The 25,434-nt window shown below is 61.6% G+C and overlaps 2 protein-coding genes across 4 annotated transcripts in view; both read left to right on the top strand.

The window, feature by feature from the left end:
* The window catches only part of OARD1 (O-acyl-ADP-ribose deacylase 1), a 357,380-nt gene that overhangs the window by 29,639 nt on the left and 302,307 nt on the right, over positions 1-25,434 (top strand). The gene's annotated exons all lie outside the window — the stretch shown is intronic.
* TFEB (transcription factor EB) lies at positions 1,129-17,560 on the top strand. Of its 3 annotated transcripts, none has more exons than XM_082494555.1 (9): positions 1,129-2,338; positions 11,879-12,123; positions 12,205-12,459; positions 12,550-12,630; positions 13,338-13,458; positions 13,652-13,708; positions 14,156-14,231; positions 14,404-14,551; positions 14,894-17,560. In XM_082494555.1, the coding sequence occupies exons 1-9, from the start codon at positions 2,290-2,292 to the stop codon at positions 15,332-15,334; spliced, it is 1,473 nt and encodes a 490-aa protein (XP_082350681.1). In that variant the 5' UTR covers positions 1,129-2,289; the 3' UTR covers positions 15,335-17,560. The 3 variants fall into 3 exon arrangements, with proteins under 3 accessions (XP_082350681.1, XP_082350682.1, XP_082350683.1); XM_082494556.1 differs by having other exon boundaries at positions 11,854-12,123; XM_082494557.1 differs by lacking the exon at positions 1,129-2,338 and adding an exon at positions 3,838-3,867 and having other exon boundaries at positions 11,854-12,123.

Below are 25,434 nucleotides of genomic sequence, written 5' to 3'. Positions count from 1 at the left end.
TAGGGGTGGGTGGCGAGGGGGGGCTGCGAGCGGCACGTGCTGACCCTGGGAGGAGCGGAGGAAAGATGGTGTGCTTTCGGAGGGATGTGGGCTTTGCCCCCTCCGAGGGATGCGGGCTTTGCCCCCCATGAGGGACGCTGTCTGTGCTCCCCCCAGGGATGCGGGTTTTGCTCCCCATGCGGGATGTTGGCATTGCCCCCCACGAGGGATGCTGGCTGTGCTCCCCCCTCAGGGATGTGGCCTTTGCCCCCTCAGAGGGATGCTGGCTGTGCCCCCCCCAGGGATGCTGGCTGTGCCTCCCACCCTTATCAGTAGGAAACCGCTCCGGGGTGGGGCTGGCTGCAACAGGGCGACTCCAGCATCCGGGTGTTTGGGATGGAGGTTGTGATTCCAGCCAGGTTTTTATTTCTTTTTCCACGCTCCGCAGCGCCGAGTTTACGGCACGTGTGTTCCTGGTCCGTCCCCCCCCCCAACCCCCGCCTGTGCGCTTGCCCCGCTGCCGCCTTTGCCGTGACGAGGTTTCCCTGTTCGCCGTTTTTCGGCGGTGCTGTGGGGAACGGGAAGAGCCCCGCGTTTGCAGCGACAAAGTGATGAATCATCGGAGCAGGGGGGGACATTTGCAGGGCTGAGGGTGGGGTGGCCGCGGAGTCCCAGCAGCACAGCCCTGCGGGGAAAGAAACAGCCGCTGCAGGGAAATGGGGCTGGGGAGGCCACGCTGGGGGTGTCGTCCCCCCCCCCCCCCCCAAAGCATGTGTACTGAGGGTAGAGATGCCCTTCTGCCTCCCTGGGGTGCTGGGGGGGGTGCTGGGGTCTGGATGATGCGATGGCACAGGGGGATCTCAGCCCTGGATTGGCGTTTCTCCCTCTTTTCCCGGGGGATGCGGAGGGATGGTGGGGAAGGATGGAGCTCTCCCGGCGCTGGGCACGGCACATCCCCATCACCTCTGGGCTCCATCCCTGGGGACAGCTCGAGTTTGTGGTTTGGGGTGCTTTCTTGGGCGGGGAGACACCTCGAGCTGCACCCACTGAAAGGGAGCCGTTGCCGAACTGCATTCTGAACTGGAATGGGATTATCCCATTCCCCGGTTGAAGAGGATCTGGGCCGGGGGGGGGTGTGGGGGGGGTGGGGGGTGGGTGGAACTTGCCAGGGTCAATTCAGCACAGCGGTGTCCCCGGCGTGGGTACCGCAGCCTGCCGGCGGCACTGTCCCGGTGGCAGCATCGCGGCATCCCGCGGCTGCAGCCCGTGCCGGTGTTGACCCGTGGCAGCCGTTTCGTGACACCTTCCCCGACCCTCCGTTTGCAGCGGGACATCTATGGGGCGCTTCGCAGCCGCGGCAGCCGGTGCTGGGCGCTTTGCAGCCCAGTAAAAGAGCGGAGGCTGCTCGGGGGTGTGATGTGTGGGGTGGAGGGTATCCCGTGGTGGCTTTTCTGCGGTGGCATCACCTCTGCGAGCCCGGGGGAGGCAGCAGCTCCGGCTGTGCCGAACCGTGGTGTGTTCCCGGTGCGGAGGTGGCCGGGGCACATCCCCACCACAGGCGGTGATTCCCGGGGTGAGCCGCGGTCATTGTCACCCTACAGTTGAAGCAGGGGAAGGCGCTGGCGGCGCGACGCTTGGCGGGATGCAGAGGATGATCTCTATGTGAGCCTGCAGACGGGAAATACGTGCTCATCTCTTTTTTTCCCCCCACCGGTGTGTCCAGAAGGAGCCCCGGGGGTTCCCCCCGAGTCATTGCAAGGTGGTGCCCCGCCGCAGGGTGGGCACTCGGGTTTCGGTCAGAGCGGGTTTTCCTGGCGGATTTGCATGCCCGTAGGTTCCCACGATGCGGTCAGCCCAGGGATGCAGGAGGCCGAGCCCCGCGCTCCGGGATGAGCTCCGGTTCCTGCTCCTCACCTTCCTGGGAGACCCACGCTTGGCTGGAGACGGCGCATTGCTGAGAAAACCGGGAGCGACGGGCGCAATGCCGGCACTGATGCCAGCTCTGGTCCTGTCCAGCTGATGCTGACGGCCGCCTTTGAAGAAGCCGTCCCTCCTCCAGCCATCTTCCCCCTTGCTCTCTGCTGGACAAACAGGCAGCCGAGCAAAGCTATAAATATTAAATGGAAAAAAAAAAAAAAAAAGAAGAAAAAAAGAAAGAAAGAGTAAAGAAACCACACGATTTCCCTGCGGGCAGAGGAGGAGCAGGCGAGGGCAGAGCCCCGAGTGACAGAGGCCAGCGGGGCTGCCCAAAGGACTTCACCAGAAGCAGCTCGGTGTGCCGCGCCAGTGCGGGGGACCCGTCCCAGGAGGATGGTGTGGGGCCGGATCGCGGCCGCCGGGAGCTCGTGTTATGCCGTAGGTCCGTAGGACGGAGGCAGAGCTTGGCACCCCCCTGGGGAACTGGGGATGCTCCATCTCTGGAGATGCAGCGGGCGGTTCGGGAGGCATTTTGGGGAGGTGGGTGCTCCGGGGCCGGGAGCGGGAGCATGGGGGTGAGAACCCAGGGGATTTGCAGCGGGCGGTGGGTGGGTTTTCCCAGATGGGGTGACTTGGGGAGGGTTCGAGGTGTTCTGGTGGTGACACATCCCACCGCGACCCCACAGTCCCTACGGTCTTTGCAAAGAGGCTGTGCCATCTTAAAGACTCTTCTAAGAATTGCTCCCGGGGTTTTGTCACCCTTCCTACAAGTGCATTCAGCTCCGAACAAACTCCCCACACCCTGCTGCCTGCTTAAATCCCTTCCTTTGCTTAAATCCTTTCCTTTAGTTAAATTGGAGCAACTTTCTTTCCGGATAAACCTGAAACGCCCAGGCAACGTCCTTCCCTGCCGATTACATCCCTCTTTTTTTCCTTCCCATTCATGCACGCTCTTAATGAAAGTGATTTACTTCTCGTGTAAACAGTTGCGAAGCCAAAGGTTTCCCATCCCCGCGCCCCGGCTCCGGCCCCTTCCCCTCCGCTCGGCGTTATTCGGGGACTCCGCTTCGGTTGTAAATTCTCCTTTCAGCGCGCGGCTGAACCTCCGGCACAGTTTGTGCAGCTGCTGCAGTAGCACCCAGGTGCCAAAATCAGCGGGGCCGTGGGGGCACCCGACCTGGGCACCTTCGGATCCCCCCCCGCCCCCTCCCAGCACTGCATCGGGAGCAAGCGGAGGGGCTGCGGGTGCTCCCCAGTGCAGAGTCCGGGCTGGGACATCATGGTGGCAACGGCTGACAATGAGCTTGGGGATGGACAGGGGACTTTTTGGAGCCTTAGGGATGAAGAGGGGGCGATGGACAGGGGACTTTTTGGAGTCTTAGGGATGAGGAGGGGGCAGCAGCTCTGGCTTTCGCCCAGGCTGTTTCCTCCAGATTTTGGGGGGGAATGGCATGGGGTGGTGAATTTTTTGGAGGAAATGAGGAGGGGGCTGTGGCCGGGTCGGGCTGGCGGAGCGGGGTCTGCGGCCGCCCGGCACACAGGGAGCGTTTCCCGGCTCCCGGCTTGCAAATCCCACGGGAGGAGGGGAGGTTGGGTGCCAGCGGGCTCGGGGCTGGCTGCAGCTCCCGCCTTATCTGCAGCAGGGGGGGTGCCACGCTCAGCCCGCAGCCCCGCCGCCGCTCCGCGGGGACCGCTGCGGGCTCAGGGGCAGGCGAAGAGCTCGCCTGGAGAAAGCCCAACCCGGTGGGAAAATCCTCTGGGCTCCTTCATGGTCAAACCGGTGTAACCCGTGCCAGGGAGGCGGCAGCACCCGGAGCGAGGACCTGACCCGGTTGCACCGGCACAGCGCCAGGGCAGGGGCTGGGTTGGCAGCGGGGGCTCCCGAGAGCCGAGTTTGACCTTCACGGAGCAGGAAAGCGCCGGGCTGAGCCGGGGGGAAAGGAGGGGAGAGGAGAAACCTCTCCTCTGCGGGTAAGCGGTGATGGCTGAGCGCTCCCTCGGGCATGAGAGCTGCTGCTGGGGCCGGGATGGTGGTGGGGAGAGTCCCGGGGCTCTTTGGGAGGACAAGTCACAGGCTGTCCCCAATTTGTTTATTCTTGGGGCCGGCGAACAGCTGCGGCTCCCATGGATGGGGCGGCCGCGGCGCTGGGGCTGCCGGCGGCGGTACGGTTACATGAAATCCACCTCTGAGCAGGCTCCTGGCTGGGCGCTGGGGGGCCGGACACGGCGTATTTATAAATATCACCTCCTTCCAGCAGCACAGGGCCGGGGAGGGAGGGAGGGAGGGAGGGAGGGAGGAGGGATGGGGCGGCACCGGGGGGGGGGACGGGACATGGGGCATCCGCTGTCACCTCGCACCTTCCGCAGCGGAGAGCTGCGCTGGCGGCGAGCGGCAGCGGGAACTTGGGGCGCGTGGACCTGGAGGGCTGTTTTTTGCTGAGCGTCCCCACTTTCCGGTGTGGTTTCTAGGATTTTGGGCGCGTGCGGTGACTCTAAATCCCAGCGCCGTGGTGCGGTGCATCTCTCTTGCCAGAAGCCAGCTGGCGGCCAGCGATGGTGCTGTCCTGCCTGTCCCCCTTATTGCTCATTTATGCAGTTATTTAAAAAAAAAAACAAAAAACAAAACAAACCACCCACCAACGCCCAAGTTTGGAGTCAGCCGGCGTTGGAGCAGGACGGGGTTTGCTCTTTGGCGGCGGGTTGCGCGCGGGGCCCCGCTCCCGCCTCTCTCCCGCGCGCTTGGGAGTCGCGCGACCTTTGCCGGGGTGCGCGGGACACGGTGCGGCCGCGCGTCCTTCCCCGCCGGCGCGGCCGAGGCCCCTCCAAGGTCACCCCGCTCCTCTCCTCGCCTCCCCGCTGAAAGGCGGACACGATACGGGGCTGATTAATCACTCAGCCCCGGGGTGGTGCCGGGCTGCGGCCGCAGCGCGTCCCCGGTCCCTGCGCTGCCGTTGGCTCGTCCTCGCCTGAGGAACGTCCTTCTGCCTGTTAACACTTTTATTTTTAATTGCCGCTGTCGGGCGGGGGGCGGGAGGGGAGGGCAGGAACTTGTCGGCTCGGGCTGTTTGCGCTGGCGGGCTGTGAATTCCCCGGGCGGTCAGTCGGACAGTGATGTTTCAATCAGGGCTCCTGCGCCGCGCCAGCCGCCCCGCGGGAAGGGCTTTTGCTCCGGCTTGGAGCGACCGTGGACCGTAGAGGGGGTCCCAGGGGTCCCTCCGCCTCCCCCGACACCGCTCCTGGGGCTGCACCTGGGTCTGGCCCGCCGGTGCCATCGCTGTGCCCAACCGGGGTGATGGCGTGCATGCTGTCCCCCGGCTGTGCCACGCCGGGCAGAGGCTTTTTGGGGTGAGGGGGAGGCATTGCAGCAAGGCTGCCGTGCACTGGTGGGCTCTCGTGGATATGCCTTGACACCACCAGAACCAGGGGGCTTTTTTATGGACCCCCTTTATGGTGCCCTGGGGGTGTCACCGTGACAAGGGACACTCAGTCCTGGCTCTTGGTACCCAGGGACTGATGCTTTTCCCTCCGCTGGGTCCCTGACGCCTCCCTGGCTAAGTGACCTTACCTGGGCAGTTTGGGGACCACTTTAGCCGGGGGTCCTGCTGTCATACAAGACTCACGTTAATGTTTTTACTGTGCAGGATACCTGGGCCGCTTCCAGGAGTGGTATTTAACGCATGGCAGGGAAAACATTTGCCCTCTGACCCAAGCGCCTGCTAACAACGCCGCGGTCCACGTTTCTGGGATGCCGGGGCTAAAAACAGTGCCGGTGACTCAGTCTCTCGCTGGTGGTGTCAACTGACCCTGGCTTTTATTTGCCAAGTCCCTCCCGCCTTCTCCTTCTCCCTTTCAGGGCTGCGTGCCCGCTGTGCGGGGAAGGTGCCTCGGGACGGGGCTGGGGTGGCTCTGGCCATCCACCTGCCCGACCCATCTCCTGCCCGACCCATCTCCTCCTGCCCGCTGGGTGGGTGATGGGGAGAGGGCACTGTTGTTCTCTGGGGTTGGAAACGGCACCATCCCCTCCGCCTTTTCCCATCACCCCATCCTCATCCCAGAGGGGCGTAGGCTGGATGGGACCTCTGGAGCCTCCGGTCCAGCCCCAAGCATGGCCAACACTGGGGTTACATCGGGGTCTCCGAGGATGGAGGTTGCTCCGCTGCCCAGGGTTTGGCCACCCTCATGGTGAGGAATCCCACCCTAATACCCCGGGTCGGACCCTGTCCCGCCGCCCCTTTCTGGGGCAGCCAACTGCAGCACCGCACTCCTCTGTGTGCCGATGAAGATGAAGGGCTCCTTCCTCCCACTGGATGCCGGCATTACCCGACCCCTGACACCGTGGGTACACTGGCACGGCATAAATCACCCCCGCGGTGGCCTTGCCAAGTCAGGGCGAGTGCCCCGAGGGAGAGGCCACGGGGCCGGTCCCAGCTGCGCGGGAGCGGATGGGTGCCAGCCGCGTTGCTGGCGGGGTGGCACGGCAGCGGCTCGCCGGCCCGGCCCATGGGGGGGCTTCCCCGGCGGGGGGAACGGGGGAGCTCGGTCCGCTCGGGATGTGGCGGGAGGTGCTGCAGTGCCCTCCTGGGACGGTGGCACCCCCAGCACGGGTGCAAAGGGGAAGATGGTGCAAAGTGGCTTTGCACAATGGGGGTGTGTGTGCAGGGGGGGGGGGGTTTCCCGGCAACGTGCCAGCTGTGTGGGGCATCACACAGGCATTCTTGTCGTCCCCTGGCTTTGCCATCACCATCCCGGTTGGTGCCAGCCAGCACTGGCATCGCTGTCCCGGTGGGGACCAGCGGTGGGTGCCGGAGGGACCCCGTGTGCGGATCCAGCGCTGTATCCGCTCCAGGCGTATGGAGGGTGAGGGATCCCTTCGTGCCACATTCCCTGGAGGGACAAGGGACAGCTTTTGTCCCTCTCTGTATTTGCAGGCAGGGATGTCACCGCAGGCAGCACAGCAGCCGCTCTGCCGGCAGCTCTGGAGGGGACGCGATGGGACAGACCCAGCCTGAGCTCGGGCACCCCGGAGAGCCCGGCACCGGTGGCTCCATCTGTTTTTTTGCCACGCTTTTTCTCAGCTCGATTGCTGACTCCCGGGTTGCAGTGAGAAAAACAAGCGGGTTTGGAGGTTTTTTTTTGCAACTTCCCCCACCGCCACCACCCCCCTCCCACCCCGCCTGCACCCTGCGTGGCTGCTGCCACATTAAAAGCAGAGTCCTGAAAATGAGGAAACGCGGGGCCGGCGCAGGAGCCGGGCTGGCCCCGGCGAGGAGCACGGAGGAGCTGCGACCCACTGGCTCTGGCACCCAGAGGCCCCCCCAGCCCCGCCGTCCCGTGCCCAGGTAACCCCTGCCCCACCGTCCCCCTTCCCCAGGCAGCGGGGGTGCCAGCGGAGCCCGTCCCCAGAATTTGGGCACCCACGGGGTGGGAACTCGGTGCCATCCGAGCAGATCTCGGTGCGGAGAACCAAACGCCGCCGGGCTCCCGGCACCCGAAACGGTGGTGGGTGCTTCGTCCTGCCCGGGCTGGGTGCGCCGGGCTCCCTCGCTCGCCGCCCCCGCATCTCCCTCCCCCCTCCTCGCACGGCATTTGAAAATTAAAAAGGAGGAAGGAAGGCTCGGCGGGCACTTGCTGCCGGTAGCGAGAAGCAGTGCTGTTTTCACTTCTTTCTTCTCCCTTTCCTTTTCGCCGCCCTCTTGGTTATCAATGAAGCGGCATAGGGTGGGTGGGTGGCACACCCCTCTCCCCCCCCCCCCAGCTCCCCTCCTTCCCCGGGGGGTCCCCGCTCCCGGTTCAAGCTGCCGATTGATTTTTCCGCTTATAAACGGTCACCATCGACCGGGAAATAAACACAAGCGAGGGAGCGGGGCCGGGCAGGCGGCTGCTCGCTGCAATGAGTTTGGGGGTTCTCAGCTCCGTTTCCAGGGCGGAACGGAGCATCGCTCCCCTCCCCTCTCCTCCCTCCAGCTTTCGAGGGGGTGGGCAGGAGATGTGTTGCACTCGCTCTGTAAGTGTGTGCGCGCCCGTAGGTTGTGGGCAGGACGGGGCAGCGCGGGGGCCGCTTCCCCGCGGGCCGCCCGGGGAGGGTAACGCGATCCCGTATTTTGCAGGGGCTAAATCTGGAAACTGCCTCGCGGCAGCTTTTATTTCTAACCCACACCTGGGCGCAGCGATGCGCTCGGGGAGGAGGCGGTGGGGTGCCGCACGGGTGCGGGGATGGCGGTGTGGCTCGGGGTGTTTTGTCCCTCTGGGGGTGGCACTGGGTGCCCCACGCCGGCTCTCCGCAGCGGGTCCAGCGGCAGCCCCGGCCCCGCGTGCTGCGGAGCAGGAGCCGGTGTCGCTCCAGAAAATACCGGCGATTGCTGAGCAGCCAACCCCGCGCCGCCGGCCATCGCTTTATAAACTCCATCAGCAGCCCGGGTCGCAGTGCCGCCGGGCTCCCGCGGGGACGGGGGACAGCTCGGGGCCACGCAAAGCCCTGCGAGGGACGAGCTAGGGTCAGGGCAGCTCTGGGTGCCACCGGGGATCCTGGGGCTGGAGCCACCCCCGAGTGCCGCCCCGGCGTGGGGGGAGCGCGTCGATGAAATAACACCCCCAGAGGAAAAGCAAGAAAGGTCCAGAAATAACCGTGTCGCTAAATAGCAACGGAGATATTTTGAAGGGAGATTAATTCCCTGGCTCCGGCCCCGCGCGGTGTCCCGGCGGTGGGACTGGTGCCCGGCCAGCCCCAGGCGCTGATGGAGCCCACCGGTCTCCAGCCCCCGGGGAGGTTTTCGCTCGAAGCGCCGCTCTGGCTTTGGGATGCAATCCTGCAGTGAAGCGGGATTCGCTTTTTTCCTCCCCACCTAAAGGAGGCAGGGGCAGGGTTGTGGGGTTTTCAGAGCACAGGGTTTTTCAGAGTTTGCTTTGAGAAATCCGTCCCTTTTCCCCGCCTTCCTGGCTCAACCCTGAGCTGGTGCTTTGGTCGTCCCCCCCCTCGCCTGGAGCTGGGGGCTGCAGTCGGGGTCAGGATCAGCCCGGCTCCGTGGCTTCTCCTGCCGATGGTTGGTGGTGGGCGACGCACCCTGTGCTCCGGGCAGGGGGTCGAGGGCCCACCCGGGTGCCTGATGCTCCGGGCATGGAGAGGCCGCCCTGTGTCCCCCCCTGCCGCCGGTCCCCACTCTCCGGACAGGAAAGGTGGAGTTGGGGTGTGGAGAGCTGCCGGGATCATCCACCCTTTCCCTGCTGCCTCCTGCCTTCCTGCCCTTCAGCCCCTCTTCTCCCTTTCCATCCCCTTCCCGTTGCTCCATCGCCCACCCCAAGCCCCCCCCCCCCCCTTCCTCCCTCCCCTCCGCTGCTCTTCCCTCTCCATGACCCATGGCGACTTTGCCCCAGGAGGTGCCCTGGCAGCACCCACCGGGAAACCCAATGCCTGGACATGCCCTGGGCCACCGCACTGCCCGCTCGGAGCCCGGCAAACCGCTGTCCCTGCAGCGGGACGGACCCTCACCGGGGTCCCCTCCAGGCAGGGACCAGGCTGGGGCTGCTCCTGGCATGGGGATGGCTCCGGCTCAGTGGGAGAGCCGCTGGGTGTGCTTTTCCCAGGATGCTGACATCTTTCACCTTCCCAGGAATAACAGGCATCCCGGATGGAGCTGCTATCCCACGTGCTTTATTTTTATCCCCCCCCCGGACCAAGGGATGGCGGTTTGGGATGCGTCCCCCCGGGGTGGGGTGCCTGCACCGTGATGCCGGCTGGGTCCCCATCCTTTCCCACCGCCGGCTGCCTCCCTCCCACCCACCGCCCTCCCATCGGGGCTGACTCAGAGCGAAAGCAGAAGCTGTTCCGTGTTTCGGGGGGTGGGGAGGGGGGGAAGCCAAGCAGAACCAAGCGGGTTATTTTAAACCTGACCTAATTTCCCCTCTTCTCCTTATCGGGCCCAGCTCTGGCCACCCTTCCCCATCCTCGCCCTCGGCAGCTCCCCTTCTCGGAAGTTTCCCGGGGGAGAGGGCAACGCTTTCGGCTCCCCCCGCCCCCCTTCCCTATAAGGGGGCAGCTGGGGGGTCCTGTAGCCAGGCAGAGCGGTGGGACTGGGGCTGGTGAGGGTGAGCGGGTGCCATGCTGTGGGTGGCTACGCCTCGGCACGCTTTACATGACACCCTCCTGCCCCCATGTACCAGCTGCCCTTCCTGGGAAGAGCCCGGGTCCCCCCCAGCTCGGCAGCGGGGCAGCTCCATCCTTGCCCTCAGCACCGGGTTTCCCCAGCACCGGAGGTGCCGGCCATTCTGGCTTCCTCTTCCTCCCCATCTTGTCCCCCCCATCCTGTCCCCATTGAGCCGGGGTCCCCGTGCAGCCGCCCACGGGGGGTGCTGAGCCCTGCTGAGCTCACGGTGCTCCGCGGCACCATGAGTAGCTGCTTGCTTGCAAACACGAGGGCTGACCGCAAAGTTTCCCATGCACGGCTTGAAATCCCTTTCCCGCTCTCCCCCAGTGACAGAAGACCCTCGAAAACGTCCGTCTCGTGGTGCACCGGTGCCTCACCGTGTCCCTGCCCCGGCTCTGCCCCGGCTGTGCGGCCGGAGCTGGGCCAGTCCTTCCACTCCGCGATGGCTCATCCCATCTCCTCACAGCTCTTAGAGGCTTTTCCTCTCACCCTGCCCTTAATATTTGGGGTTAATACGTCCCCTCTGTGCAGCGGCTGTGGTTTATCCCCCTTCAGCCTCGTTTCATCCGCTGCGGGCTGTCCCCAGCATCGCCGGGTCCTTTTCCAGGGCTCTGTTGTTGCTCGTCTCAAACTTCATCCCCCTGTGCCCTCCTCTAAGGCCGTTTGCGACAGCTGTCTTAACGAAGCTCCGATTGATAACTGTCCCAGGCTCCTCTTCTCCCATCCCCCTTTAGACGGGCCACCATGTCTAATTAATTACCTTCCTCTTGCCGTTCAATAGCTGGCTCTTGATCCATGTAATCGTATTTCTGTCCATGCTGGCTTGATTTAATTTCCCCCTTAGGATATTGCGTGGCACTGTGTATCATGCCTCGCCGAAACCCCGGTGTGTTGTATCCACCGTGGCCCCTTTGTCTGCAATTACACATTGTATTTAAATAGCAAAACCCTCCAGATCTGTCTGGTTACGCCGCTGCAGAGCAAACCCCGCGTGTTTGGCTCCCGTCTCTTCCCCTGGCAGCGTTTGCTTTGGGTCCTGTGCTCCGCTTTCCCTCCCGCCCCGCGGATGCTGTGGTCCAGACCCCCATCCCGCACAACACCTCCCGCATCCCCATCCCATCCCCGCCTGGGAAACCAGCCCCGTGGAAAGCCATCGTGGTGCCCCGGAGAGCCCGGGCAGGGCAGCTCCCCTCTCCCCGGCATCCTCTTCCCCCCCTCCCCGGGCCGCCGTCCCCTTTGTACGGGGGAACAAGGGCCGGTCTGTGCGGTGCGGGGGCCTCGCACGCCTCCCCCCGCCTCCGCGCTCGCGTGCCGGCCCCGCACAGAAGCCGCGTTGTTCGTCCCGCGCCGGAGCTGAGGTTTCGGGGCAGCCAGGCAGAGGGTTAAACCCTGCCTCCGGCTCCTGGCACCCGCCGGCCTTTTCTTCCTGCTCTTCCTTTGCTTTCTCTTTCCCTTTCGCTCCGCTCCCGGGCTCTGGTTTTTCCCGGTCCTCCTTGGTTTGCTCCGGTGTTTCGGAAGTTGGTGGCTCAAAGCACGCTGCAGCTGAACCCGGCGGTATGTGAGTCCACGCTCGCTGGGCGCGGGGTCCCAGCTGCTCCCTGCCCACCCTGTCCCCCCCGCCCCGGGGTGGCCCTGCTGTCCCCAGGGAGAGCGGTGGCACAGCGGGGAGCTGCGGCAGGAGGGCAGACCCATCCTCCTGGCGTTAGGGCTTAGTCCCCAGCTGGTGTGGGCGCTCGGGGATGTCTGCTCCCTCCCCGTGCCTCAGTTTCCCTGTTGCAAAATAGGCTGTTGCTGATGTGCTGTGTCCTTCTCTCAGGGTCACCTCCGTGTCCTCCTCTCAGGGTCACCTCCGTGCCCGGCGGGCGCCTGCGTCCCATCCCCCCGGTGCACCATGGCGTCCCGCATCGGCCTGCGGATGGAGCTGATGAAGCAGCAAGCGCAGCAGGAGGCCGAGAGGGAGCGCGTGCAGCAGCAGATGATGATGAACTACATGCAGCAGCAGCGGATGCCGGTGGCCTCCACCCCGGCCATCAACACCCCCGTCCACTACCAGTCCCCACCTCCTGTGCCCGGAGAGGTCCTCAAGGTACAGTGGTGGGGGGGTGTCCCCCCTGCCCCAGGGCCCATGGGGGTGTGGGAGATCCCTGATGGTTTTGTCTCCTTGCAGGTTCAGTCCTACCTGGAGAACCCCACCACGTACCACCTGCAGAAGTCGCGGGACAAGAAGGTTCAGGCTTATCTCTCGGAAACCTATGGGAACAAGTTTGCTGCCCATGTCAGCCCCGTCAGCCACTCTCCCAAGCCGCCCCCCGCTGCGTCCCCCGGTGTCCGACCCGGCCACGTCATGTCCTCCTCGGCGGGCAACAGTGCGCCCAACAGCCCCATGGCCATGCTCAACATCGGCTCCAACCCCGAGCGGGAGGTGAGGAGGTGCCACCGGTCTGCTGGGGGAGACGAAGGTGCTAGAAAGGGCCAAGAAGCCCACCTGGCACCTTACGCCTTTCTCTTTCAGTTCGATGAGGTCATTGATGACATCATGCGCCTAGATGACGTTTTGGGTTATATGAACCCTGAAGTCCACATGCCCAACACAGTGAGTCTCTGACGCGCATTAGGAAGAGACCAGACCCCGGGCTGCGGGAGGGAGGGTGGCCTGGGGGTCCCGCAGCCCCGTGCTTGCAGGGACGGAGGTGGCACAAGACGGGACGTGCCCTTCTGCCCCATCCCCGCGGCGATGCCTGAGGGCCAGCCCAACCCAGCCTCGGCCCTGGGACGGGTGTCCCTGGGGACCTGGGGCTGGGGAAGGGAGGCAGCGAGATCTCCCTTTTCCAACTGCGAGAGCCAGTTCTTCAGCTTCTTCTCCCCGTTAATGACAGTCGGGAGCCCTTATAAAAAGCCGGAGAGGCGGGAGAGGGGCGTGGGGAGGGACCAAGCGCCCACTGCAGCGTGGGGGGACGTTGGTGCCGAGAGAGGTTTCCCAAGAGCTTGCTCGGAGCGGCACCGTCTCCCGGGTCAGATCCGTATGGCAGCTTGTGCCTCCCAGTGGGATTCATCCTGCCGAGCCCTTCTCGGATGTGATTCATCTGCCCTATTTTAGATGCTGGCTGTGGGAGGGGATCAGCTGTGCCCTTTGAAGTCCTGTTTTCTTTGCTACTCTGATTATAGCTGTTTTAAGGGCCGGGGATGACAATTACACCTGCCTGGGCTGCGCACTCGCATCCCAGAGGCCGAGCAGCTGGGCTTGAAGCCCGCTCCCACAGCCCCGGATGGAGCTAACCCGCCTGTCCCTCTGGTTTTCAGCTGCCGATGTCCAGCAGTCACATGAATGTCTATAGCGGGGACCCCCAGGTGACGGCCTCTCTCGTAGGTGTCACCAGCAGCTCCTGCCCTGCCGACCTCACCCAGAAGAGAGAGCTGACAGGTACGTCCCCGGCCCCGGAGCTGGCGGGGAGCTGGCGGTGATGGTGAGCACCAAAGCCGGAGCTGCCCTGTCCCCGCGGGGGAGGGAGGGCGGCTCTGGGGGATGCTGGGGTGCTCCGACACCAGCCTGGGGTGCTCGTGGAGCAAGATGCAGCCTCGTTCCCTCGGGGTGATGTTGCGGGTCTCCGTTGCAGATGCCGAGAGCCGAGCCCTGGCGAAAGAGCGCCAGAAGAAAGACAATCACAACCTGAGTGAGTTCGGTGCTGGCTGCCCGTGGGTGGCGTGCCTGTCCCTCTCCCACCCCCGCAGCCCTTTCCCCATCACTCTTCATCCTCATTCCCCCTCTCTCCAAGCCGGGTCCCCCTTCCCATCCCACCTCCCCCTCAGGAAATACCCCCGCAGCCCCCCAGCCATGGCTCCCTCTTTCCCAGCTCTGCAAAGTGCCCACGGTGCGGGACAGACCCCGTTGTCCTTCTCGTTAGCGCTGGGGGAAGGTCAGACCAGCCGGGGTGATGGAGGAGAGCAAGGTGCCGGAGGTTTCTCATCCTGAGCTCCCTTACTCCGGAGGGTCTGGCCGTGGCACGACGGCGGCTCCCAGCCGCACGAGCCGGGAGCAGCAGCGTGGCCGGTGGGGACTGTGGGAGATCAAGCTGCTCCTGCTGCCTCCTCACCTCCTTCCCTCTCTTCTCGCTTTGCAGTCGAGAGACGGCGAAGGTTTAACATCAACGACCGCATCAAAGAGTTGGGGATGCTGATCCCCAAGGCCAATGACCTGTACGTATCAGTGGTTTCCGTGGGGCTGGGATAACTGTGGGTCTCGTGGGCTTGCTCAACGCTTGGCCCCAGGGCAGGCGGTACTTGCAGAGGGGTTTTTCGGTAGAGCAGGGGTGAGGGGAGACGTTGCTGGCACGCAGGTGACAATTTCTTTTTCCATCCTGCACCGCAGGGACGTGCGCTGGAACAAAGGGACAATCCTGAAGGCGTCTGTGGACTACATCAAGAGGATGCAGAAGGACTTGCAGAGGTCACGAGACCTGGAGAATCACTCGCGGCGTCTGGAGATGACGAATAAGCAGCTACTGCTCCGCATCCAGGTGAGCTTCCCTGTGCTCTTCCCTCCCTCCGCTCTGCTCCGGCCCCACGAGCGGCTCACTCCTGCCCCGCCGAGGGGACGGGCAGGGGCTCTCCTCCCTCTCACGGCTGTCGAGTCACCAGGAGCAAAGTCTTCGGACAAACCAGACATCTGAGGTTCAGGTCACCACAGCGAGTGGTGTTGAGTTTTGCACGGGTCACCATTTTCCATCCTTCGCCTCTTCCCTGGGCTCCTTCACTGTGAGCTTCTCGGTCCCTCTGTCCCTGCCACCTCCGCCGATGCCCATGTGCTGTGTCCCCATGCGTGACGTCCCCACCAGAGACCCCCTGTGCTCTGTTGGCAGGAGCTGGAGATGCAGGCGCGCGTCCACGGGCTGCCCACCTCCTCACCCTCGGGCGTCAACGTGGCCGAGCTGGCTCAGCAGGTGGTCAAGCAAGAAGCCGGCGGGGACGAGGGGACGCTGGAGCCACTGCTGCCACCTCCGGACCCCGAATCGCAGCCGCAGCCGGCGTTGCCTCCACCACCTCAGTCTCCCTACCACCAGCTGGACTTTACCCACAGCCTGAGCTTCGATGACGGCTCCCGGGGCTTCCCGGACAGCCTGGAGCCCGGCCACAGTGCTTCCTTCCCATCCCTATCCAAGAAGGAGCTGGACTTGATGCTGATGCAGGACACCATGCTGCCCCTGGCCTCCGACCCCTTGTTCTCGGCCATGTCCCCGGAGGCCTCCAAGGCCAGCAGTCGCCGGAGCAGCTTCAGCATGGAGGATGCAGACATGCTGTGACGAGGAGCTGCTCCAGTGCTGGGGGCGAGGACTGGACCTTCAAGTTTGGTTAGTGAAGTTACAGGGCACTCTTCTCACAGGAGGAGCCCGTCCTGCCGCGCACTTGAATCTACGTAGGAGTACCTTTTCTCTATGCAACGGGGGTCTCGGATCAAGGCTCGCTGGGTACCGCCGTGTCTTTCGCAAGCTTTTTTTTTTTGCCAGAAGCTGGTGCGGACCTTCTTGGCTTGCCGTGGCGTTGGCCTGACTGCAGATTCCCCAACCCGGGAGCGTGATCTCGGCTGCTTTGCCTTTCAGCGAAACCCTCCCAGACCCAACCCCTTCCCCAGGGTGCTGGCTCGGAGCCGGAGCGGGCAGGAGCCTTCGAGTCCCTGGGAGGAGAGGGGTGATGCTCAGAGCTTTTTGTCTGGCTTGCCGCCTCCTTGCCGCCCCGCTCCGGGAGCCCACGTCCCCAAGGAGTCTTCCCCAGCGGTGGCCCTCCGAGCCCTGCGGATGCTTCACGGTGCCAAGTCCTTCACGGTTCCTCCTTCCTCGGAGCGCCCGCTGCCTCTCTGGCTTGCAGGGCTGGAGGGAGACGTTAATTGGAGCAAGTTAATTCACGGGGCACGGGGGGGGGGGGTTGTTGTCCGAGTGAGCTGGGTCTGAGGCTACGAATTCGAGTCAATGTTGAGGGCTTCCAAAATGGCCAGGACGGGGTGTTTGATGCTCAGTCAACCCCCTGCTGGGACCCCCACCTTGCGGGGGGGGATCTCCCCTCGGGGTTTGGCAGCACCCACCACCCCAAAACCTTGCTGGCCTCTGGACAAGGGCTGCATGGTGCTGGGCGACCTTCAGCCTCCCTCGAGACATCACCGCAGAGGTGCCTCTGCCCCGTAACGCCAAGCCTTGGCTCTCCGGGTGGAAGGATAAAGGGTTTTTACACTTCTTTTTGGGGATACTTGTTGAAAGCGGATGTTCTGCCCCACATCTGGCAATGGAGGTCCAGGCTGGGGACCAAGGGATGGTTTGTACCGATGCCAAACCTGAGGTGCTGCTCTCTGCCTTTGGCTCTCGGGTTTTATTTCTCTTCCCAGCGTCACCAGCTCATTCCCCAGCCAGGACGGCTTGGTGACGGGGAGCTGCTTTGGGCTTTGTGCCGTCTTCTGCCTCCTCAGCCTGGCTGGTGGTGGGGAGGGAGCCGGGCAGGGAAGAGGGACACTGTTCACAGGGAAAATACCGCACAGATTTTTTTCAGGGAGACGAGGGAAGACTGGGGAGAGGACACCCCTTTTCGATCCCGCACTGTAGCCCAGCATCACCCCCCCGGGCCGTGGGGGCTGTGGCTGGATGGATGGGAGCCCGTGCAGGGGTGGGGGTCACTGGGTGCACCCCATCCTGGACCAAGGATGGGGGATGTCCCGGGGTTGGGACCGCCAAGGGGAAAGCCCAGCCCAAGGAGGGACAAGCGAGGTGGGGGACAGCCCCGGTGGCCCCCCGGAGAGGTGCCTGTGGGATGTGAGGGTGCGGGGAAGTGCAGAAGGTGGAGAGGAGAGGGGGAAAGGAGGAGGGAGGATATGTCGGAGTGTCCTGGAACACCACGGCAGGGCAGGGTCTGGCCGCTGCCCTGCAGGGGTGCAGGGAAGGGAGCGGAGGGGACGGCAGGGCACCGGGCGAAGGGCACTGGGCTGTGTGGGTTTGGGGCTGCGTGTTCATGGGAGGCCTTGGCATCCTTCATGCACTGCCGTTAGTGCCTGTAAAGAGAATAATCCCCCCCGGCAGGGCGGCAGCACCCCATGCGCTGTGCTGAGTACCTACAGGCGTGGGGATCTGTGGATGTATAGACACCAGAGGGTCTGCACGAGCGCTTCGGGGCGGGCATACGGAATCCCTGCTCGCTTGGGATTATCGTGGCTATAAGGTGGTTGTGCTGGGCCCGTGCTGGTGGTACCCGGCATGTTTGGAGCTGGCTGGGGCGCGTGCCCACTCTGCGCCCCACTCCTGGCACCGGTGGGCAGAGGACCGTGCGCTGCTCAGCACGAGACGTGGCGTCTCCCCCGGCCGTGAGTAAACAGTTGTGGATTATTATTATTATTTTTTTTAAATCTTTTGGGGTTTTTGTTTGTTTTATTTTTCTTTTCTATTTTTAATGCACTGTGCTCTGATTAAAAAATTTTACTACTGTTTTATAAATAAATGTATAAAAGAATGAACTGGAATGGAAGAAGAATCATTAAAATATATTTATTTACAACATCCCGGAGTGTTGCAGCGTGGGCTTTTTCTTCTCGTTCCGGGGGAGGGAGGGTCAGGGCGCTGAAAGCACCCGGAGCCACTTTCCCCCAGTGATGCTACGGCTGTGCCCGAAGGTCGGGCTGCAGCAGCAGCATCCCTGTCTCGCCAGGGGGCTGCCCTGGATTTGGGGGGCTGGTTCCCCCCCCCGGGAAGCCTGGCTCAGTTGGAGAGGAAAAACACTGCTATTCCTCTCTTTCTGCTGATCCCAGGGTGGTTTGGGGGTTTTTAGGGTCCCTCCGGAGAGGTGCCAGCCCCCAGCCGGGTGCTTCGGGGAGATCCGCAGCTCCCGGTGCTGAGCACAGCTGGGACTTGTGAGGTGCTGACCCATCTGCTGATTGCTTAATTGGAACCAGGCTTGGCCCCTTAATTAATAATAGTCACAAGGCCCCAGAGAGCAGAGCTGGAAGGAGCTGTGTCCCTGGGGCTGAGCGTGGTGGGTTTGTGGTGGCCGTCCTGGTCTGCGCTGGGCGAGAGTGATGGTGGAACCGTCCCAGGAGCTGAGGTGTGTTTCCTACCTGTTGGGGGGCACCTGGAGCAGGCGTGGGGCTGTGTGGGGGGCTTTTTTATCCTGCCCTTGCTGCCGGGAATGGCTTAGCATCGCCCCGGGGGCCCAGGCAGGCTTTGGGGCAGGGTATTCCCACCTCCCGTTTGCAAACCTGCTGCGGGCTGGGGACCCTCCTGCCCAGCGCAAGCCAGGGGGAAAATACGCTTGCAAAATCTTCTGGTTGAGATCTTCTCTGGCAAAACTCATCACGCACCACACTTCCAGACCCTGTCCGCACTCCTCAGCGTGCAGAGCCGCGTGCCGGGTCCCTGCTGCCCCCTGCTCCCCTCTGTGAGGGTGTTAAACACACACAAGAAAAAAAAAAAAAAAAGAAAATCCACCTTAAAATAGACTTCCCAGGATGGAAAATCACAGGGGCTAATCTTGGAAACTTTATCAAAAGAAGAAGGAGGGGAAAAAAGAGAGCGAGGAGGCTGGGGGGAGAGAAAGAGTAAGTAGTTTCAGACACTTTAAAAAAAAAAAAAAAATTCCCTGATTTGATTTATCTGGGGAGTGTGAACACTAAATAGAGAACAACGCCTGAAGTGTGAATTATTTCCTATATTAACACAGAGAAAAACTGATAGCCTTTTCATGTCAAGAGAATAGCACGGAGGGGAGGGAGGGGGGAGAATGACATTGTTCAATCTCTGGGTTTGCTCACTCTTTATCAGGCTGAGATCAAAATTTATTCCCAGGATGAGGCCTGCGGCCCGGCTGAGGCCCTAGAGATTTTTAAGGGCCTAATTAAGAAAACAGGATGAAAATGGCGAAATAAGAGGGCAATTTACTTCTTGCAGAATAGGGAGATCAAATCAACTTATGAGCAATTAATGTGCACAAGGAGAGAATAAAGGGATGCCGGGATATGGTAGAGGGCCTCATTTTAATGACATGCTCTGGTGTTGGCATAGAGGATTACTCTGAAGGTCAGATGTAGATTGAAACGACCTTGCAGATTCTTAACCCTCCTTCCAATTAACAGAACCAACTCAGAAATGCAAAAGACCCTGGCTTGGAGCACTGTCATCCCTTTATGTTCAGAAGGGAGGGGAGAAAAAAAAATTATAAAGGAGAGAGAGGACGAAAGGGGGTTTCCTTCACTTAAACAGCAGCTGCTGGAGACGGGAGCCGGGGCAGGCGGGAGAGAAGGGCTCTTAATTACAGTCTGTGAGCCACCCACGGAAAAAAAAAAAAATCGGTGTCAAGGCTGCAAGTGGGATATAAAAGGGAGGGAGTGCTGGCTGGGGCTGTGGTGAGCTGCGGCCGGGCTTTGCCGGTGGGGATGGATGGATGGATGGATGGACGGACAGACAGAGCAGTGGGATGGGGACTGGGTGGCAGGTCACCGCTGCTCCTGGTGCAGCCCCTTTGCCATCACACTGGGGAGATTTGGGGTGCTGCACCCCGGGAGGGGGGGTGTCCTCACCTCTATTCCCCCCCACCCCCTGTGACCCGCTCTCTCTGTGGCATCGTTGGTCTCGCGCAGCCTGTGGGAGTTTTTCCCTGCTGCCCCACGCAATGTTGTGGCTTTTCTTTTTTTTTTTTTTTTTTGGGGGGGGTGGGAAGTGGGGGTGGGGTGGTGGGGAGAAGGCAGGAGGGGGCGACCCGGGGGCCTGGTGGAGGTGTCACGCGTGTCCTGCGTGGATGGGACACCCGGGAACAGCCGTGTGTCTCTGCGGGCTCCCGGAGGGTTCGGGCTGCGGGGCGGGAGCGGCGAGGCTGCACCGGGGCTGAGCAGCCACAAGAGAGAGCCAGACGGTTGCCGGAGAACCGGGGGAGACGGCCCCGGCACGGCCCGGCCGAAGATGCGCATCGCCGGGTACCGCCGGCGCCCGGGACGCGCTGGCCCGGAGCGGGGAGAACCCGGTGGCGCTGCCCGTGGCACCGCGGCCTCTTCGGGCTCTGGCTTCGGGAGGTAGGAACCTCCCCGGCAGCTGATGTGGGGGTTTGCTGGTCCCTGGGACCTCATAGACTCCTTTAGGTTGGGAAAGACCTCTCAGGTCGTTGAGTCCAACCTTAACTCAGAGCCTCTTATACTGGGGCTGATGCCCTCTGCCAGCAAGAGCATCTCCCAGCCACCCGCCAGCATCCCCTCGCCAGGGCCACTGCCCCGTCTCCCTCTGTCCCTCTTTGAGTTGGTGCTGGTAAACCCAAGAGGGTTAACCACAAGCGGGCTGGCAGGCAGAGGTGCTGAGCTCTCTGTGAGCCCTGCGCTTGGCACTTCCAACAAACCTGCTGCCTGGGTTTTAAATCTCCTTATGCATGAAGTGCCGGTAAATGCTGGGGAAGGGAGAGCTCTTGGAAGAGGCTGGAGGTGAACTGGTGCTGGAGGAGAGGAGAGGGGCTGCAGGCAGGGGCTGTGTGAGTGGGGGGTGACAAGCACTGAGCTGGAACAGGATGGAAACCCTCTGACGTGCAGTGCCGGGAGGCTGAGCCGTGGGTACCACGCTCTCCGGGAGGATGCAGCTGTGTCCCCTTGGGCTGCTCCGTGCGAAAGGTGTTGGGGCTGAGTTTGGTTCTGTTGTTTTATTGTTAGACTCGACTTGCCTGAAAACAGAGATCTGCATAGAGAGAGCTGTGACTTCCCCAGCACCATCCTTTAGGTACTGCTGTATAGACGTCTCCAATCCCCCTCACAAATACTGTTGGGAAGTTGTTTCTCAAGTCCCAGAGAGTTTTCTACAAAAAGTTTTCTTGGGGAGGGGAAAAAAAAATAAACCAAACCCTTAAATAAACTGAAGGTGGGCTTGATCCTGAAGCAAGAAGGAATGAGCACAAGCCAGCCCAGCCCTCAGCGCCTCTGGAGCGAGATGCTCACCCGGGCAAGGCCGCCCTTCCCCGGAGACCGGAGCAGAAGAGCAGTGCAAAGGCAGCAAGAGGAGTGAGAGATGACTTAAGGGGCTTTCCCCTGCTCCGCCCCAAACCTTGGGCTCCCTGGGCCCAAGGCATCCCTGCACAGCTCCGTGGCACCCCGGTGTGGGACTGACCAGACCTGCAATCTGGAAGCCATCCCCTGCCTCCGTGCTGGGCTGTTGCTGAGTTTTCCTTCTCCCCCCGTCTCCCTTCATTTCCTTTCTGGCTCTCGCTGAGCTCCTTCTGTGGTTTGAGCACTTCGGCTACTCCTGCTGCTCCTTCCCCACCTGAAGCCCTAATCCTCCGCTGGTGACGTCGCCGGGGGTTGTTGTGGCAACGGTTGGGATGAGGTCAGGAGGAAGGGATGGCTTTTTCAGGTGGGGGAATAGGCAGCACGGCCGCTTTGGCTTCGAGAAACCAAAGCAGACCTTTGCAAGTAAATCTTTGTGTGTAATAAAGAGGGAGAGACTGGAAAACCTCTGATGCCTGTCCAGAAACCGCTTCCAAAGAGAAGGGGCTCGGTTGGTCCCTGGGTGAGTCCCTGGCTCGGAAGGGTTACTCCCTGGATGCATTTGGCCTGTTGTTTTTCCGTCAGCAGCTTTTTAAAGCTGTGGGGTTGGGGAGCCCTTTGGACTCTTGGAACCCTTGCAGACCGTTTAACGGCTGTTAGGGTTCCGGGTGCCTCGGCAGGAGTGGCTGCGTGCTGTAAACCGAAGGGCTATGAGAGCTGGGGCTGAAGGGATGTGGCTTGCTGGTTGCGAAGAGGGGTAGAGATGTGCTGGAAAAAAGCCCTGAGAAGAGGAAAATGAGGTGCAGGTAGAAAGCCACTCCCTCACAGAGAAGGACATGGAGGTTGTCCGTGCCTCAGTTTCCCCACCACCTAGATGAGGATGCACAGGCTGACACGGGGAGGTGACCTGGCCCTTGCTGCTGAGTCCCTGTGGTTCAGGTGGCAGCTCGCACAAGAGCAGTGATGCCGGAGCAGCCCCTTCCCCGTGGGATGCAAACTCCTCAGGCTTGAGCCTCGTGGAGCAAAACCCCAGCTCCCGCCTGGCTGTGCACGGCCCCGCGTGTCGGATTTGGCTGAAGACGAGCCGGGATGCTGGGAGAGGCTGAGCTCTACCTCCCGAGCGGTGGGCAGAGGCAGCAGGAATTTGGACCCCAGGTCTCCACTGGAGCCAAACAGCTCCGCTTCGCTGGCCCTGGCAGGGCTGGGGCTTCTGCCAGGGGGAGCTTTGGCCCGGGACACCCGATAGACTTGACAGCAGCCGCCCAGCTGGATTTTCCATGCCTGACGCTGAATTTACAGTGCCGGATGCCGGAGCAATTGCCGGCTGGCTTGTTGTTCAAGCGTGGTCTTGCCAAGATCAGAGCGGCGGAGCTCTGTCCCTGCAACCAGAAAAGGGGACAGCAGGCACCGGGAATGAAGAGGGCAGTGCCTGCGGCAACAGAAACGCAGGGAGCAGCGGTCCCAGGTCCATGGAGGTGCTGGGACCCCAGGGAGGCCCAGGCTGAGCCGAGCAGCGCTCCATTTGTCTCAGCGTTTAGAAACCCCTCTGGAAATCCAGTCCTCTTGTGCTCGTTGTGCCACACAGACCCCCCAAAGTGACCGCTGTGGAGCTGCCGGGACCCCGTCTCCCACCGAGCTGCACCCCAAAGCACGTGGCAATCTGCTTTCCCAAGGATGCTCTGCCTGGGAGCCACACTGGTCCTGGAGTCCTGGGATTTTCCTCCCAGCTGGGAGCCGGGGACCGCAGGGACTTTGGAGATGGAGGATTCCTCGTCCCGAGCCCTTTCAGGGTCCCGCTGTGGGTTTGTCCATCTCCTGGGCCGCCGTGGAGCCCTTTTACCCTTTTCCCCCCCACGCTCCAGAGCTGGTTTAATCAGCTCATAGTTTTCATTTCATGCCTTTCTCTCTCTCCCTCTTTGAGGGGGCAGTGAAATTTATACAATATTTAAGCAGCATAGTGGAGTCCTGGAAGATATTATTAATGTAAAAGGGACAGGCTGGAAATGCACTTGAACCTGGTTACAATTAGAGGGTGATTTTTCTAAAGGTCAATGAATTCAGATAATATCCACAGGGGGGAAAAGAAATTTAATACCTTTTTAGTGAATTAATTAATTATAATATTATATCGGCTTGGGGTTCTTTTCCAGAGTGATTAAGGGAACGATCTGTCTTCGGAGAGGCTGGGGGAAGTCAGCGAGCGAAAGACTGACAGAGGGAAGGAGAGAGGGGGAGAGCCGGGGAGAGTTTAATGGGAGAATAATGGAGCCTTTTCTTTCCTTTAAAAACTTACTGTATTTCCAGGCTACATGATCCCCGCCTGCCGGGTCCGGACCCTTTCCTTGCAGTCTCTCCAAACCCCGTTGGAGGGGTCAGTTTGTATTTTTGTCTTTCCAAAGTGGCTTTGGATGCTTTAGCCTCTTGAATGCCGGACACAGTGCGGAGGCGGCCGGACCCTCTCTGGCATCCCCATCCCTGGTGCCCCCAGCACCGTGCCCCAGGGCTGGCAAAGGGGGTCTCACCAGGTCTGTGTGTGGGGACACGGGGTCCCCAGGAGCCACCGAGGGCTACGGCCCCGGCACGGTGCGGCTACCGGCCCCAGGGAGCCCTGCAGCCCCAGCCCTCAGTGGTGTTGGTATATCTGCAGCCTGAGCTGAGGCTGGAATTTACACTTTCTGCTAATCCAGCCAGCCCCAGAAATTAATTACAGTCTTGTACATTAAAAATTAACATAACCTTTCTGGATATATGTTCTTATAGCACAGGAGTGGGCCAGAGTCCCTCAGCCGCCTGTAATTGGAGCTGCTTTTCTTCCCATTCTTTCCCCCCCCCCTGTTTTTCAAAGAGGTGGACATTTGAACTCATTAATCATGGAGCCTGGGAGCTGGTAAAGTTTAAGAGGTTTGTAATTGCGTTTGGTCCTGGCAGAGTTTGCAGGGAAGGGGGGAGAGGAGGTGTCTCTCCTTGGTCACAAGGGTTTAAGCAGCTATGAGGGAAGGGGTGCCTGTGTTTGTCCTCGCGGGGGCATCTCCTGGCATGGCTTAGGGTACCAAAAACCCGGCAGGGAGAGTTACCAGGGCTTGGCTGCAGGAGAGGTGGGCTGAAAGGTCTTTTGCAGAAGTCGCTCTACGATCTCCCGCGTGCCCCGTCCAGATGCGATTCCAACAGCCGCTTTTATTCTGGAAGAAAAACGATCTTTTTTGGGGGGGACTATAGCATGTTTCCACTCTTCTGCTGAGCCACAGGCTGCAAACGTCCCGGCCCAGCAGGTCCAAGTGGGGTAGAAGGGAAGCTGGAGAGCCGGGGGCTGAGCTGAGCCCCGTGGATCGAGCGCTCCCGCTGCTCCTCTCGCCTGATGAGTGGTAACATATGGAGTGGTGGTAATGGGATTGCTTGAGACAGTTTGTGTCTACTGTTAATGTTCTTCTAAAGCAGAGTGTGTGTCACAGGCACGAAGAGCATCCTCACGCAGGGATTTGCTCTCTGCAGCTGCAGCATCGCATCCCTGGGCTTCTGTCCCTCCGGTCTCTGCTTTCCAGCCGGGGAGCCAGGGCTGGAGCCCCCTGCCCGACCTCCCTCTGGGTGGTGGGGGAGATCTCCCAGCAGAACCCGGCCAGTGCCGAGCCCTGGGTGATGCTGCTGTGTCAGGGTCATCTCCTGGGGAAGGGGATTTGGAAGGAGTGAGTTGTGATGCTGAGCTGTGCTGGTGGCTCAACACTCAGGCTCTGCTGTACACTGTGTCCCGGCAGGATCCGGCACTGCCCCTGTTCTCCCGCTCCTCCTGGGGAAGCATTCGTCCCTCAGCAGGCTCCCTCCTCCTCCATTGCCTCCAATGGGGCAGAACACTTCCCAGGCCTTTGGGCACGGCTTTTTCTTCCCTCCTTCCCCATCTCTGCGCCTTAAAACCCCACCATCTTTTATCAAACCAGCCCTTTCATTTCTCTTTCCTCCCCCCTTCCAACACCACCACCTCCCTCCCACCACCTCCACCTCCCTCAGCCAGCCAGCGACTGCCGGAGAGAGCCAGCTCGCTCCCATTGTGCTATCTTTGGGTCCTAAATTAAAATTTATGACATCTTGAAATGAGCAGTGAGGGTAATTTTGCTTCTGAGCGAAGATGCTAATGAGTCCCCTTAATGGCGTGAATAAGGAGTTGACGGGTCGTGTGTCACTTTGCGCAGACCGTGCTGGTGGTGTAATGGCCGCAGTAAGTGTCTGTAATTATACCCTGTCTCGCTGTATTTTGGCAGCCGTTGTGGGAGAGCAGGCGGCTCAGCCGCGTACAAGGCGGGGGGGAGGGAGAAGGGAAAGGAGGGGGGGGAAAATCCCATCACCTCCTGTGCTTCCTCTGTGCTCCCCGGACTCCTCATCCCGCCGTCCGTGCGGCTCCGGAGCGGTGGCTTTGCTGGGCTCAGCTCC

The sequence above is a fragment of the Vanellus vanellus genome, assembly GCF_965231255.1.
Source record: "Vanellus vanellus genome assembly, chromosome: 23".
Taxonomy (NCBI): Eukaryota; Metazoa; Chordata; class Aves; order Charadriiformes; family Charadriidae; genus Vanellus; species Vanellus vanellus.
This window is presented reverse-complemented; position numbering and strand designations above follow the sequence as displayed.

Bases quoted from the DNA above. Each gene is read 5' to 3' on its own strand.
- TFEB (XM_082494555.1), top strand. From the start codon at position 2,290: ATGGTGTGGGGCCGGATCGCGGCCGCCGGGAGCTCGTGTTATGCCGTA. The intron at 13,709-14,155 runs GTGAGTTCGGTG...CTCGCTTTGCAG, and splicing joins GAAAGACAATCACAACCTGA to TCGAGAGACGGCGAAGGTTT. The intron at 14,232-14,403 runs GTACGTATCAGT...CCTGCACCGCAG, and splicing joins ATCCCCAAGGCCAATGACCT to GGACGTGCGCTGGAACAAAG.